At 38.2% G+C, this 14,931-nt stretch overlaps 1 protein-coding gene across 1 annotated transcript in view; it reads right to left on the bottom strand.

Annotated features, from left to right (window-relative positions):
- LOC138175720 (F-box and leucine-rich repeat protein 13-like) overlaps positions 1–14,931 on the bottom strand; it is a 207,515-nt gene that overhangs the window by 100,175 nt on the left and 92,409 nt on the right. Inside the window, exons 7-9 of the mRNA XM_069106218.1 lie at positions 8,504–8,602; positions 2,152–2,269; positions 1,899–2,061 (exon numbers count right to left, since the gene is read on the bottom strand). Coding sequence (XP_068962319.1) covers positions 1,899–2,061; positions 2,152–2,269; positions 8,504–8,602 — 380 coding nt within the window. The remainder of the gene's footprint in view (positions 1–1,898; positions 2,062–2,151; positions 2,270–8,503; positions 8,603–14,931) is intronic.

Genomic DNA, 14,931 nt, shown 5'->3' on the forward strand with positions numbered 1-14,931 from the left:
ATCCTAAAACTTGTTCCACACCTCGTTACTCCCCTCTTGTTCTTGTGCCCTGAAGTAGTACCTGAAGATCAGGGAATCAGATGAGAAGGCATGGGTAATGCCATATGGGCAAGTGCCAGATAAGCCTTTTTTAGTGCAGGTATATGAGTCATAACATCTGCACCTTACTCCTTCACTATGCCTTTTTTATTATTAGTTCACACTTAGTGCCTGTCACTCTCAGTTTCCTGCTTCATGGTGCTAGGACTGAGGGTTGTCTGCTCTCATTCCTCAAGACATCAACTCTTCTCTGGCCCTTTTAACCTGTGGCTTCCTATGCTGACACGTCTTTTGCCTCTGTTTGTCTGGTACTTACTCTTAGGTTAACCCCAAAATGGAGGTCAGCGATTCCTCATTCCAGAGCCTCCAGGCTCTGGATAAAGTGAAACAGAACAATTCCCTTGTTCCAAAGCTGCCACTGGATCAAACCTTGCTGGTCTAGCTCTTTTTTAATCAATCTTTGCTTCACCAACCTTATGTCCCACAATAGCCTGACAGAAACACCAGCCTGATTCCTTCATTTTCCTTTGAAAACATAGTGATGATTCTCCCCTCTGCACCAATGCTACCCCCCTCACCTGAATTGTTCTCTCCTTCCTTTCTACCCATCTCTTTTACTTGTCTATTTGTCCTTCAACATCTCTAGTTCAAGTCAGACTCTCTTCTTGATACATACCCTTACTGCTCCACTTCAAGCTGATGTTTCCTGTCCTTACTCTATTAAAGCTCTTATCTGTACAATGATTATTGGTGCTTAATCTTTACTGTCTTGTATTGTTATTATGTCCTGAATATGTTCTGTGCCAATATGCGATTATAAATCCCCTAGGGAAAAGAACTGTCTGTGTTTTTTTATAGTATCTCTCACAGTGCCTAGAGCATAGCAGATACTCATTACCTGTTTAAGTAATGAATGTAAATATCCATGAGGGGTAACACTATTAAAATAATTCATACCAAGGTATAAATGACTACTACTTTCCTCTGCAAAAAAAAAAACAATGGGAATAGAACACTGAGAGAATATGAGTCTTATATGGGTGGGAAGAGACAGGATTTTAACTTTGGAACGCTGTAATGTCTACAGAAGGCAAGTCTAGAATAAAGTGCTACAAGTCAGAAGCTTTAGGGCATGGGGCACCAAAGGTATGAAGATGGGGGAGGAAACATCAACATTCAGAATAAGTTAAAGGAGTAATGAAGAAATAGAGAAACCTGGCAGGTAGCTAAAAGATTAAAGTTTGAGAAGCTGCCATAGAGCATTTCTGCCTGCTTCCATCTCTAGAAGAGGTTCTAATACCTACATTCCTCTCCCTCCCACAGGGGACCACAATATTGGTCAAATGTAGATAAAGATATTCCTAGAACAAGAGACTAAACCCTGTATCCTCATTTCCTTTATAGAAAGTCTTTCATATATGTTTCATCAACTTTAATAAAACTAAAATGATTTAATTGATTCAGTTATTGGTGTAATATGGGGCATGCTGTTATATACCACTGTCCTCTTTCTGGATTGGTGCTTTGGACTTGCCATAAGAGATATTAATCAATAAAAGGTTAAGAAAACAGAATAATTTAAACAGTAATTAGAACTCCTTTCTAAAAGAGTTGGGATGCTTTCCAATAGGATGGTATATAGCCTTTCTTATAAGTAGTCCAAAATGTTTCATTCAACTTTACAAAATGATGACTTTTATTAACAGGAAAACTGAGGTATCAAGATGCTATGTATCTCAAAACTACTTAGGTTAAGTGGACTACTCCAATGCTTTTGGCAATGTCTTAAAGATCTAACCACAACATTATGGATTAAGTACTTTTGTTAAAATGGCTGGTTCACTGAAAAATCAGATTACCTTATACAATTGGCTAAATTCAATACGAGAAGATTCTTCAAATTAGCAATCGACTTAAGGCTGACATCAGTAATCCTCTCACAATCGGTCATATAAATATGGCGGAGATCCTCGTAACATTTATCCATAAGTTTGAAAGTTAAGTCAGTGATCCTATTATTTCCTGTTAAAATATAGACCCCAAAGGCATCACATTTACCGTTAATATTCAAGATCAATAATAGTGATGAAATAGTTTAATAATGTCACTAACCTTCCACTCGAACCTTGCTAAGTGAGCAGTCAGTAAGATATTTAAAAGCATTGTCAGAGAGATGAGGAGAACCAATGAATACTACAGATGTAATGTTTTTGCACCTTTCAACTAAAACCTTTAAGAAGAGAAAAAAAAAAGATGATCAGAACAAACCCTATATTCTAGAACAATTATAGAACTAAGCCTTTCATATATTTAGAGCAGGAAAGGCACCTTAGAGGGCACATCAAAGTAAAATGCACATGTTTTCAAGATGAAGAAACCATAGCCCATAGAAGTGATATGACTTGCACAAGGTTGCACAGGTGCTAACAGTCAGAGCTGGGATTCAAACTCAGTCTTCTCTCTAATTTGGATCAATCCTTACCAGCTGAAAAAAAAGGTGTCTATTGCAGCCTTTAACAATCAGTCTTCCATAATATCAATTATGAGAAATTTCAGGGCAAAAAATGAACTATTCAACAAATATATTTCACAGATAAATTTTTCAAAGAAGGCTTGTGAACTGTTAAAAATCACTTAAAACACCTGAATTCCTGAAATACTAATGAAATGAAAACTCTACTTTTAACAGTTTCCCTTGTAAATACAAAATTAATAATCTCTTCCTTTAGGTTAATACATTCTAAACTGAGACATTCTTTGGGAATTAAAGTAGAAAAATGCCCTCTTTCCCCATCCCACCCCCAGATCTATAAGTAAACAGAAAAAGCAAAGTGAAAAATGAGTTTACTACAAAACCCAATATTTTCTCTTTCATATTGTCTTGGCCAAGTTTTTTTTTTAACCTACAAATTCCACAATAAAAATTCCAAAGTGAATATTTGTTTAATTAAAACATACATGTATTGGTTTAAAAATATAAAACATATGAACTTCTTCCTTTGCAAAGTTTATATCTAGTTTCAATGACAGCTTTATTACTGCTACATGGCAAAAATATAATGGTTAAATTGGAGAAAGCTCATCTCTAAAAATTAAAAGCTTTACTTGAATAACTAAATTAAACTTGTCAATTTTCTGCAAAAGCCAAAAAAACACTCAGACATCTATTGCTAAAACATATCAGTTTTAAAGATTTATTAGTTTTCTTGACTAGTGATTTAAATCAAATCCATCCTAATTAGTTCATTAGTTACAGCCTTCAAATCTTTTTACCATTTTTTAAAAATAGTAACATAGTTCAAATTTTCTAATAAAGTTTGCTAATGTCAGAGGACAGAACATCAAGTACCATTTAAATGTTAATATAACATAATAATTGAATGACCATGTCCTAAGTGTATAAAAAGTCATGAGAAAAAGGAACATCAAAAAGGATTGCCACATTCAGTGGATCCTGTTACCTTATCTGTAATGCTGACAAGCTCCAAACTACTTTTATATACTAAAACTTTGTGTTTAAATTACACCATAAAACAAAAGTAGCTGGAGAGCAATGGAAAATTTTCACAAGGGATTCAAGGACACAAAGAAATTAGATGTTTACAAGTATATGTATAAACTTCTATGTGTATATGTATATATGCATAGATAAGATATCCCCTATATATATAATGAGCTCTCTTTTCCACCTGTATGCACCAGCAAAAGGCTGGTATGTACCAACAAACTTGTCAAAACTTATACAACTAGCTCTGAAGAAGGAATAGTCAACAGACATTTAATAATGTACCAAATACTGTGCCAAGTGCTGGAGATACAAAGAAAGGCAAATTCACAGTCTCTGACTTCAAAGAGCTCACATTAGAATAGGGGATTGTGGCAAAATGCAAAAACTATATCATCAGATACATAAACAATATAAATGGAAAGTGATCTCAGAGGTAAGGCACTATGAGGAGAGGGAAATACGAGATGTCATTGATATAAGGAATTCCCAGGTGAGGTCACTCCATTGATATAAATTGGCACCATCTCTGCAATTTAGGGCTTAGAGATTTGACTAGAACAGAATTGTCAAACCCATGGCCCACAAAACTTGTGTGTCCTGAAGCAGATTAAAACGTAACAAGGAAATGTTTAACAAAATAAACAAAAAGCACAGCGCAACCCAGATAATGTTACTTTGTGGTTTTCTAAGACGGATAAGTGGCTGGCAAGAATCTGTTTCTGTTTGAGTTTGACACCACTGAGGGTTAAGTCCTTTCATTAACAAGGGATTCAAGGCAGAAATCAATACTAAGGTCAAATCAGTGACATGAGAGTGTGTTGCACGTGGTAAATTTCACGTTCAGTCCAATTTTGCATTTTACCCAGTAACAGCTATGTAGTACTTTAAGGATTACAAAGTGCTTTACAAAGACTCCCCTTCAGTTCTCATGACAACCACAGGAGGTAGGTACTAATGTTATCTCCATTTTTTCAGGGGAGGAGATCAAGGCTGAGAAAGGACAAGTAACTTACCCAAGTCACACTACTGTTAAGTATCTGAGGCAGGCTACAAACTCAGATTTTGCTGATTATAAGCCTATACCTAATCCACAATGCTACCTAGCTGCCTATATAGTTAACATAATGATTTGTAAAAAAAAAAAATAACACTTTTTCTAACCTTTCCAGTCTTCCTACACTTTACTCCCTTCCATATCCTCTGCAATCCAGAGACACTCTCCTCCTTTCTGTTATTTGGATAAGATTCCCTGTCTCCAACTCTACCCATTTTTTTCTGGCTGTCTTCCATGCCTGGAATTCTCTTCCTCCTCATCTCTGCCTCCTGGCTTCCCTGACTTCTTTCAAGTACTAGCTAAAATCTCACCTTCTACAAGAAGCCTTGCCCAATTCCCCTTAATACCAGTGCCTGCCCTTTGTGATATCCCTCCCTGACCCCCACCATTTGTCTTCTATAGATTTTACTTGTACAAAGTTGTTTGCATGTAGTCTTCCCCATTAGACTGTGAGCTACTTGAGAATAGGGACTGAGGGAAGCTTCAGAAACTCTATGGAAGCAGACCCTTGCACCTTGCCCTTTGGTCCTTGCTCCTCATCCCTGGGCAGTTCTGTCCTCTCCCCACTTTCAATGGGTCTACCATTGTGATAAAGAAAAACAAGCTACAGTGACCACTTCTGACAGTATATACACTATTCTGCCCATCTTGTCTCTTGGCATGAGAAGATAAAGGATATTTACAGGGGCATCTTTGGTCTACCACTCTCCAAAAAGCCAGTTGAGTCACCTAGCCTAGTCATATGCTCTAGATCAGATGGGATCCTCATGACAACAAAATCACCACAAGGCAAATGTCATGCTGTAAATATCAGGCCAAAATGTCACCTTTTTTAAAGACCAGGCCCACAACTGTGTGCTCAACTTGCTTCAAACGGTTATCCTTAATCCCAACTGCTTGGCAATGATTCTGCCATTACCCATTTTGAAATATGAGAGAGGGCAGAGCTAAACCATGAATACGGTGAAAAAAACTATGCCACAGCCATAGCCTTTCCCTTAACTTGCCCAGCCCTAGGGCCAAGGTAACTTCTAGACCTTTCATATCTCCTAAGCAATGTTTTGGCTCACATGGGGCCTCTACCCCATGTATATTCCTGTACAATATTTTACACAGCTGTGGGACTCTAGCAGAACCACACTTTAGCCTATCTTACTTACTTACTGCTGGGCTAAGATTCTGTGAAGCCATGCACCAGCAGCTTTCCAGCTTTCAAGGTTCTGATAACATAGCATAGCAAACTCTCTATTTATTCCATAACAAGTCAGAGCAAAACATTCACAGAAAATCAAGGTACAGCACTCACAATGTTACAACTTATCATAGAAAATCAAAATAGAGCATTCACCATGTCACAACTCAACAACTTGTCACTAAAATGGCCACATAGTTTTCAACAAAGTACAATCACATTCAATCATCCTTAAGGAGGCTTGCCTTAAGGGACACAAAGTACAAAAGTCAAAGTTCTCTACCCATGGAATGCAATTAAGTTACAACTTCAACAGTCACTGCTTAGTACCCTCTTAAGAGGTAGTAGAAAATACACAGGCCATCCACCCCTCAGTCACAAGTAAGTTACAATTTAAGCAGTCACTAGTCAGTACTCTTTTAAGGGGTGGTGGAAAATACACAGGCCATACACCCCTAGGTCACAAGTAAGTTATAATTTTATCAGTCACTATTCAGTATCCACAGAGAGGTTTTTTCATCTTGACTTGGGGGCAGGCTTTCAGCTTCCATGGTTCCTCTTCCATGGTGCCAGCTCCTGCCTGAATCTAATCAACTGTCACCTGTGTTCAAAGACAGATAGCTCCCAGCTTCTTGTCTATCTCTTCATGCAGTTCCTGCTCCACAATGAAGCTCACAGTGTCCAGTCCATCTCAAATCCTTCACAGTCCCTGTTCCTGGAAAGAGAAAACTTTACAGAGCCACAGACAGACAAAATAGCAACACCACAGTCATGTTTCCTCTGGCAGCTCTAGGTGGCCCTTAGAAGTCCTCAGCAGCTCTAGCTGGCCCTCAGAAGTCTTCAACAGCTCTGTTCTCAAAATCAAAATCACTTTCTCCATGGAAGTTCCAGTCCAGCAGCAGCAGTCCAGCCCTCAGATGCTCACTGAGAGAAATTCTCTCTCTCTCTCCGGCAGCAGCTGCTCTGCCTCCAGATGCTTGTCCCAGGAAGTTCTGAATGTTCAGATTGTGCTCTTCCTTAAATACGGTATAGTTTCTTCCTGTTCAGCCCCTTCCTGTTACATCAGCAACAGGGGATCATACCTTCTGTTTCTTTAACAGAGGCTTAATTTGAAACTAGGTGCTAAGTACCTCTCAGCTTTCCAATACAAAGGGATCTTCAAATTTCATTACTATTACAGATTCCACCATTCAACAACTCCAGGCCCCAACTATATGTTTAACCTCAATATGTTCTGACTACCAGACCAGGGATGCCCTTGTGCCAATTAACCCTGTCCCAGCTCCCACCACCAGTAAACTGGTTGAAGTATGGCAAAGGCCCATGCACAAGGCCAGGCCTATAAAGAGCTGGACCTGGGCCACAGTTGCAATATCATCCTGACAACTGGTTCAGAGCTCCAGCTTTGAGAATATCAACTATGGAGCATGGGATCAAGCCTCAAGCCTTGAAGACAAGTTCTGACCTTCACCCTAAAACACCAGCTTCATTGTTAGGGTGCTCTGATTACCAGGACGATTCCCAGACTGTACCTTCATCATATCCCAGAAAGCACCCAGCCACAAGTGCATCTTCACCATGTCCCCAGTACTGGATGACAGCCATAGCTGTGCTATTACTGGGTCAGAAAAAACCCCAGCCTAGGACAATAGTTCCACTGTCACTAGTCTTCAAACTCTTGACCAGAAGAATAAATTTATTCCTCACCAACCTTGGGACACCGGATCAAAGCCCTTTCTGAACCCTTCATGTGCCTTGAACACATAGCAGATACTCCTAAGGAATTGTTTACAAGGCCTAGAATACTTCTGGGATATCACAAAGATAAAAGCCATGGGTGGCTAAGTGGCACAGTGAGTAGAGCACCAGCCCTGGAGTCAGGAGGACCTAAGTTCAAATCCAGGCCTCAGACACAACACTTACTAACCGTGTGACCTTGGGCAAGTCACTTAACCCCAATTGCCCTGCCCTCCCCCCTCAAAAAAAAAAAGATAAAAGGCAAAAAAAGGCAAACCAGATCTTCACCTAGCCCTGAATGCCAGAACAAAGATCCTCTCAACAATAATAAAAAAATAAAATTAGACAAAAAAAGTCATACTTAAAATGCCTCCCTAGCACAAACCAAAGGTTGTACTGGGGACTGTTGCCAACACACTGTGACTTGGCAAAATGCCACCAGAGATTGGAATGGGCTCTCCAAGCCAGATACTTTAACTGTCAGACTAAGGAAAAAAATCTTTTAATAGTACTGCCAAATGCATTTTTATGAAAGGGAGAGAGCTGTGTGTGTGTGTGTGTGTGTGTGTGTGTGTGTAAAACATTGTATTTTTCCTCATAATCTAGGGCTTTAAAACATATTCACACATTTGCTGTTATATCTAAAATTATTAGAAAAACACATAGGTACTAAGTAGCACAGTACATAGAATGCTGGAATACTTGAAGTATGAAGACATGAGTTTGAATCCTGCCTCAGATACTGATTAGCTGTGTGACCCCAGACAAATCAAATAACCTCTCTGTTCCTCAGGGTTTTTTTTTTTCAGCTGTAAAATGGGGATGATAACAGCACCTACTTTCCAGGATTGTTGTGAGGATCAAATGAGAAAACATAAAGCATTCTGTGAACCTTAAAGTGCCATATAAATGCTAGCTATCATCATCTTATCTTATCTCAGATTCTGATTCTAAAGACAATTTGGTGACCTACTTTTATACAACTATCCGTCAGAGTTGGCATATCATTGATGACCAAGTGCTTTATTCCAGTGCAGCTGCTGGCAATATCCCTGAATCCTTGAACTGAAATCTAAATTTAAAAAAAAGGGATGTTGATTTTGAGTGAACACATTAAAATAACATTTAATGAAACTTTAAGACAACAGTAAAAAAGGATAAGTTAGGCAGATCCAATAATAAAGGATGAACCTACAAAAAATGTTGTTCAAAGTGGGAGATGTAGAAAAGTAATAATCACATTTGTTTCCTTAAAATGTCATCCTTTCCTCGAAAATACTAATATAATCAGGTCCCAATTATCCACATTTATGGAAAGCAATGGATATCTATATGCGTACCTGCATACATACACCATACATACATGCATACATACAACATGTTCCCAAAAATTTTTGGGATACCCTTTATTAACCTCTGTATGTACATGCACATGTGTGTGTGGACACATACATATTCACAAATATATAATCAGTATTTTGTTAGGCTTTCATGATACTAAAATATTATGTCAAAATGCAGAATAAAAAAGCAAAATATAATCAAGGAAAGCACTTCATTCATTCATTCACTGAACAGATTTACTAAGCACCTACCCAGTCCCATATACCTATCTGAATTGAACTATTATTTTGAAAGTATTATGCCCTTTCAATATGAAAAAAAAAAACCAAATGACTGGCCATAGTAAGATTTATGTGTCATTCTTTACTTTTTCAGAAGAAACAGGTGCTCCTCTATTTTGTCAGACATTCATGTCATCTTCATCCCAAGAATGATATTTCAAGTCAAAGTGTCAGTTCTTTTTATTGGGACCTTAGGTAAAGGTGTTTCTAACATTGGTTATGTGGTCATTGGACTGAAATAAAAAAAAAGATGCTCCCAAATACAGAGAGGTTAAGTAAATGACCTGTCAATGGTCACACAGCTGGTAAGTGTCAAAAGTGGGATTCAAACTCAGGTTTCTCCTGAATGCAAATCCAGCAATCTTCCACTATACCACAGCTTCCCCATATGAGGATGACAGAAATACCATCAATGAAGTCTCAGGTGTCAAGCATCCAGCTCCAGTGATGTGAAACCAAACTGTCCCCTTTCCAGAGGCAACTCACTCATCAAATAAGAGAGTACCAACTTCAAAGGCAAGGGAGGTTCCTATAATACATGATTTCTCAGCTCTTTGATACTGCACACTCTGGGATTAGCAGGGGAAAACACCAAATTTTGAACAGACCATCAAGGAGAACTCAAGGATAGCTATTCCTATACTCTTACACATTAAGTAACCAATTAATTTTCCAGAGAAATGAAATTTATGAACCTGCATAACTCATTTCTCTCTTTCTCCTCTCTCTCTCTCTCTCTCTCTCTCTCTCTCTCTCTCTCTCACACACACACACACACACACACACACACACCAAGAATTGGCAGTGAAAAGAATATTTGATCTGAAACAAAAAGTTTGGTTCTGAATCCCAACCCTGCTGCCTTCTTCTTGTATGACTATGGACAAGCCACTTAACCACTGTGGGCCTGAATTTTCTCATTTACACAAGGGATGGGTTTGGTCTAGAAGGGTACCAACGAACTCCAATTCTATGATTTGACAAAATTAATTTAATTCCATAATCTATTTGGAGGTGGTTTCTGTAGTGTAATGGTTATTACTTCACACATGAAAGGGTCCCAGGTCTTAACCAGCAGAAATAGGTCTCTTGTGACTTTCTTTCTTTGAGGCAAGTAGGTGGCACGATGGATAAAGTTCTGGGCCTGGAGTCAGAAAGCCATTCAAACATAGCTGTGTGACCCTTGGCAAGTCACTTAACTTCTGTCTGCCTCAGTTTCTTCCAGAGAAATTAGGGATAATAACAGCACCTGGCTCACAGGGTTGCTGTGAGGATCAATGAGATAGTTTTTAAAGTGTTTAGCACAGGGCCTGGCACACAGTGAGCAGTGTATAAATGCTTATTCCTTTCCCCTCATCCATTCCCTTATTTACTGTTCCTCCTAGACTTGTCCAGGAATGAAACTAGAGATTGGATTTGTCACCCACTTTGCCTGAGAGTCTTCCTCAAGGTGGGTATTTCCTAAGGATTGTTCCTCAGGCCTCTTCCCCTCTTTACACCCTCTCCCTTGTCAGTCTCATTCATTTCAGTGGCTTCCACTACCACATCCATGGAGATGACTTTTCACTCTCTCCAGCTCTGAACTCCCTCTCTGCATCTCCAGTTTTCAGGATGTCCCCAGGTGTGGCACACGGGCATTCAACAGTTGTCTCCACTTTTTAAATTCCACTACCACCAACTAATACAGATTCTAATAATCACCAGCCTGGACTATTACAATAGCCTCCTAACAACTCATCCTGCCAACTCCAAATAACCCACTATTGGCCTTCCTTATGTGTCTTCAACAGCTCCCTCTTGCCTATCAAGGAAAGTTGGCTCCCTGTGCCTGCATTCAAGAACTGTCCATCTGTCTCACCCTCTTCTTTGTCAGCTTTATTGCTTATTTCTCTATACACTTCATAATCCAGTGAACACATGCTACACTTTCCGCCTTTGCTTACATCATTCCCTATGTCTTAAATGTCCCCCCTCTCCTTTTTACCTATCCAATTTTACTCAACTTTTAATGTCTATCTCAACTGACAGCTCCTCCATAAAACCTCTCTTGAACACCAGACTCCCCTCCTCCCAAGAGAAATTGTGTTATTGTGAATACAGAACTTGAACTGAAATCAGGAAGAATTGGGTTCTAGTCTGGCCACAGACACTCATTAGTTTTGTGACCCTGGGGTAGAAGGGAAGGGAAAGGGGAAAAGAAAGGAAAATTCACTCTATCTACTATGTGCCGGACTCCACACTAAGTAAGACACTTAAAATCTTTAGGCCTGAGTTTTCTCATCAGCAAAAATGGTAGTTGGGTTCAGTGTCCTCAAAGGTCCCCTTTCCAGCTCTAAATCTATGAATCTGTGATCCTTTGGGATATAAATTAGTATTTTTTTGTCCTTCTAATGCTTAATTGTTTTGTATTATATTTATTTTTTGGTCTTGATATGTAATTTACTATAATTGGTTCAGAGCAAATAATTGGTGGCTGCTACAATCTTAGTCCTTTTTAAATAAAAATATTTCAATGCATAAAACATTGTATAATAAATTCTAGTAACTTTTATTTTAAAATGTATTTCAATCTTGGCTTCTAATTTTTATGACACCTCAGAATTATTAAAAGTTCAACAGTTAAATTATAATCTAAATTCAGAAAATGTTGCAATAGTTGCTGTCATATTTTCTGTTGTAAGTTAAACTTTATGCTCTCAATGTATTGTAACTAAGTTTTCTCAATTCCTGGGAGGTAAAAATTCACATGAATCCAAAACTACAAATTGAGGTCAGGGGGTTTCATGATACTTTCAGAATGGTCATAAATTCCACTAGAAAAAATGTTATTTATGTTCTGAAGGGAACGTGGTCTACCACTAGGATGAAGCCCTAAGAGTCAGAGGTCCTACTTTGCTACTAACTTATTCTGTGAGCTTGGACAAGTTATCTAACTATACCTCAACTGTCTCATCTGCAAAACAGGAATGATGTCTAACAAAATGAAGTTGCACCTTTAGTTTATATTAAAGGCATGATATATGGAAATATTCTTTAAAAAAAAAAAGTTAAATACTGTATTGCACAAGAAGGCATTATCTTTCCACACTAGGCTCAAGTGGGCATGGTCGGTTGACAGGGTCAAACACAAAACCCTTTACTAGCATGATAGGACTTGCCTGAAATTGCAGTCTGATTCAATAGTCTTTAAGAATCTAGAGTCTCCTCTAGGCCATGATGAGACATCAGAATAGTACTTTTTGTGGAGGCCTCAAAAATGAATGATTGCTAAATATAATCATACAATCTAAGGGGGGAAAGCTACTTGCTATAAATGTTACACATAAAACCCAAGCAGTACTACCTGAGAGAGGGAGAAAGGACAATTATCACCCTATCATGGTCCAGACCGATCATATATATTTAAAGCATGTCTACATTACCCAGAAACTCAAACAACAAGAAATCTGTTGGTCACCCTTAATACCATAAAAATAATTATAGTTGACGTTTATATAGTATTTTAAGGTTGCAAAGTGCTATATGTATATCATCTCATTTAATTTTCACAACCACCCTACAGGGTAAGTGCCACAGCTATTATTATGTCTATTTGACAGATAAGGAAACTAAGGCTCATGGATATTAAGTGATGTGGCTGTGGTCACGCAAATAGTAAATAACAGAGGTTGTATTCAAACACAGGTCTTCCTAACTCCAAGTCAAGCACCGTTCCCACACTTTATCATATGGTATCTCACATGCTCTGACCTCAACCTACCTTTCCAGCCTTGCCACACATTATGCTCTTTATCTCACTCTATTGTCCAATTAAACTGGACTTTTTGCTGTTCCTCCACCCCACTCACTCTCTATGCCCTATCCTCTATGCATGAAACGTACTCTATCCCCACCCTCTTAGAATTATTATTAATTATTATTAATTAGAATTATCCCTCTTAGAATTTCCTTTAATTAAGACTTACTTCAAATAACACTTTATACATAAAGATGCTCCTGATCTCCCCATGCCAGATGTGAGTGCTTTCCCAACCACTGCCTAGTATTTATTTTGTAGGTATACTATGTGTTTACATGTGTATACATTGTCTACATAGAATGTATGATACTTGAGGTTGGATGTTTCATTTTATCATTGTAACTCCAGCACTTTGTACACAGCAGACACTTAAATGTTTTCGATTGACTTGATTAATACTCAAGAGAAATGTCTAAGACCAACAATGTTTACTTTGAGAATTTTTCCCTCAACTTAAGACTAACTTGAAGCCGGTGAACATTTTTATATCTCACCCAAGAACAAATATATATCGTATATCGCTTGGAGAAAGAAATGGCAAACCATTCTAGTATCTTTAAAGGTCAAGAAAACCCCAAAAGGAGTCATGAAGAGTTGGACATGACTTAAATGGCTCAACAACAATAACAATAGGGAAACCTTTGTTTGTACTCTTTAACAGGACATTTTCCATGTTGAATTCAAATGGTATATTTCCAAAGAGTGCAACTAAGATCAGATTCTCCAGCTTTATCCCAATCTGCTACCTTCTGAACACTCTGGATTATATGACATTACCACTAGTCCCAAATCAGTTCTCTTAGCCCAGAAAATGTGGAGAGGTGGCTAGATATATATCACTTCATATATACCTTTATAGTATACAGAAGGCAAAAGACAGTATCAGCAAACCAAAGGGTCCCTACAACCTGAAAATGGCATTGCTTATCACAACCTTATATTTATTTCACTGCAGACCTGACCCAAGACCATAAAAACATGGCAGTATTAATAATTATGGGATATTTTCAATAAGATGGAATATATCTTTCCATGTCAAGGTACTGTCATTGCCATAAGGATGGTTCCTTACTCCAGGGAATATTCAACTTCCATATATCTCTCTAGATGAACCTTTACTGGGAACCAAAATTTGGGTAATGATGAGCATTTTCTCACTGCTACTAAACCTTAAAGAATGAATATGCTAATGTGAGGTAATATTATACACAGGCAATTTCCTTGGGTATATACTGTGGGAATGCCATCCATATCTCCATCTAACAAATGTCATTTTCTATAAACTATTAATATATTCTTTGACTGCACTTAAAAAACAGGTATCTGGTGTTTTTGGACTGGACAAGCCAACCTTCAAACCATGTTCAACCCGGTAAAAACGGTCACTTTTAAGGTCACCTTATCACCAAATTGAAGTTTTTTTTTCTAGTGCTCATCCTTCCTGATCTCTTTGTAAGACCTGACACTACTGACCACACATTTCTTATTGATGTTAGATTTCTCTCCATACTTCTCTGATCATTCCTTTGTCTTTGTTCTCTTTTTTCTTCCACCTCTTAAGTATAGATATCTGCTGACAGCTCCCTTTTCTTCTCTCTTTATACTGTCTTCTTTTTTTTTATCCATTTTACTTATCCTTACAACTTTTATGACCACCTCAATCATAACTGTTTCCAAACATCTCTTTGCAGGCTTCCCATCTCCCCAGATCTCCAAGCCCATGTTTCCAGTTCTCCATAATATACATCCACCTGGAGATCCTGCCAACTCCTCAAATTCAGCCTGTCCAAAAATGAGCTCATCATTTTCTCCCAAAACTGGTCCCTCTTCCCAACTTCCCTATTTCTGGTAAATGACATTATCTCCCAGCTACCTAATCCAGAAACTTAAGTATAATATTTGATTCATCCCTTTCCTTCAGCCTCAACCTGACCAAGCAAGGTTGTCCTCTTTTTCCTCCCCCTCAAATAAATTTGT

The sequence above is a fragment of the Petaurus breviceps genome, unplaced genomic scaffold (assembly GCF_028583685.1).
Source record: "Petaurus breviceps papuanus isolate PSGF00001 unplaced genomic scaffold, PetGlider_PUasm1.0 79, whole genome shotgun sequence".
Taxonomy (NCBI): domain Eukaryota; kingdom Metazoa; phylum Chordata; class Mammalia; order Diprotodontia; family Petauridae; genus Petaurus; species Petaurus breviceps.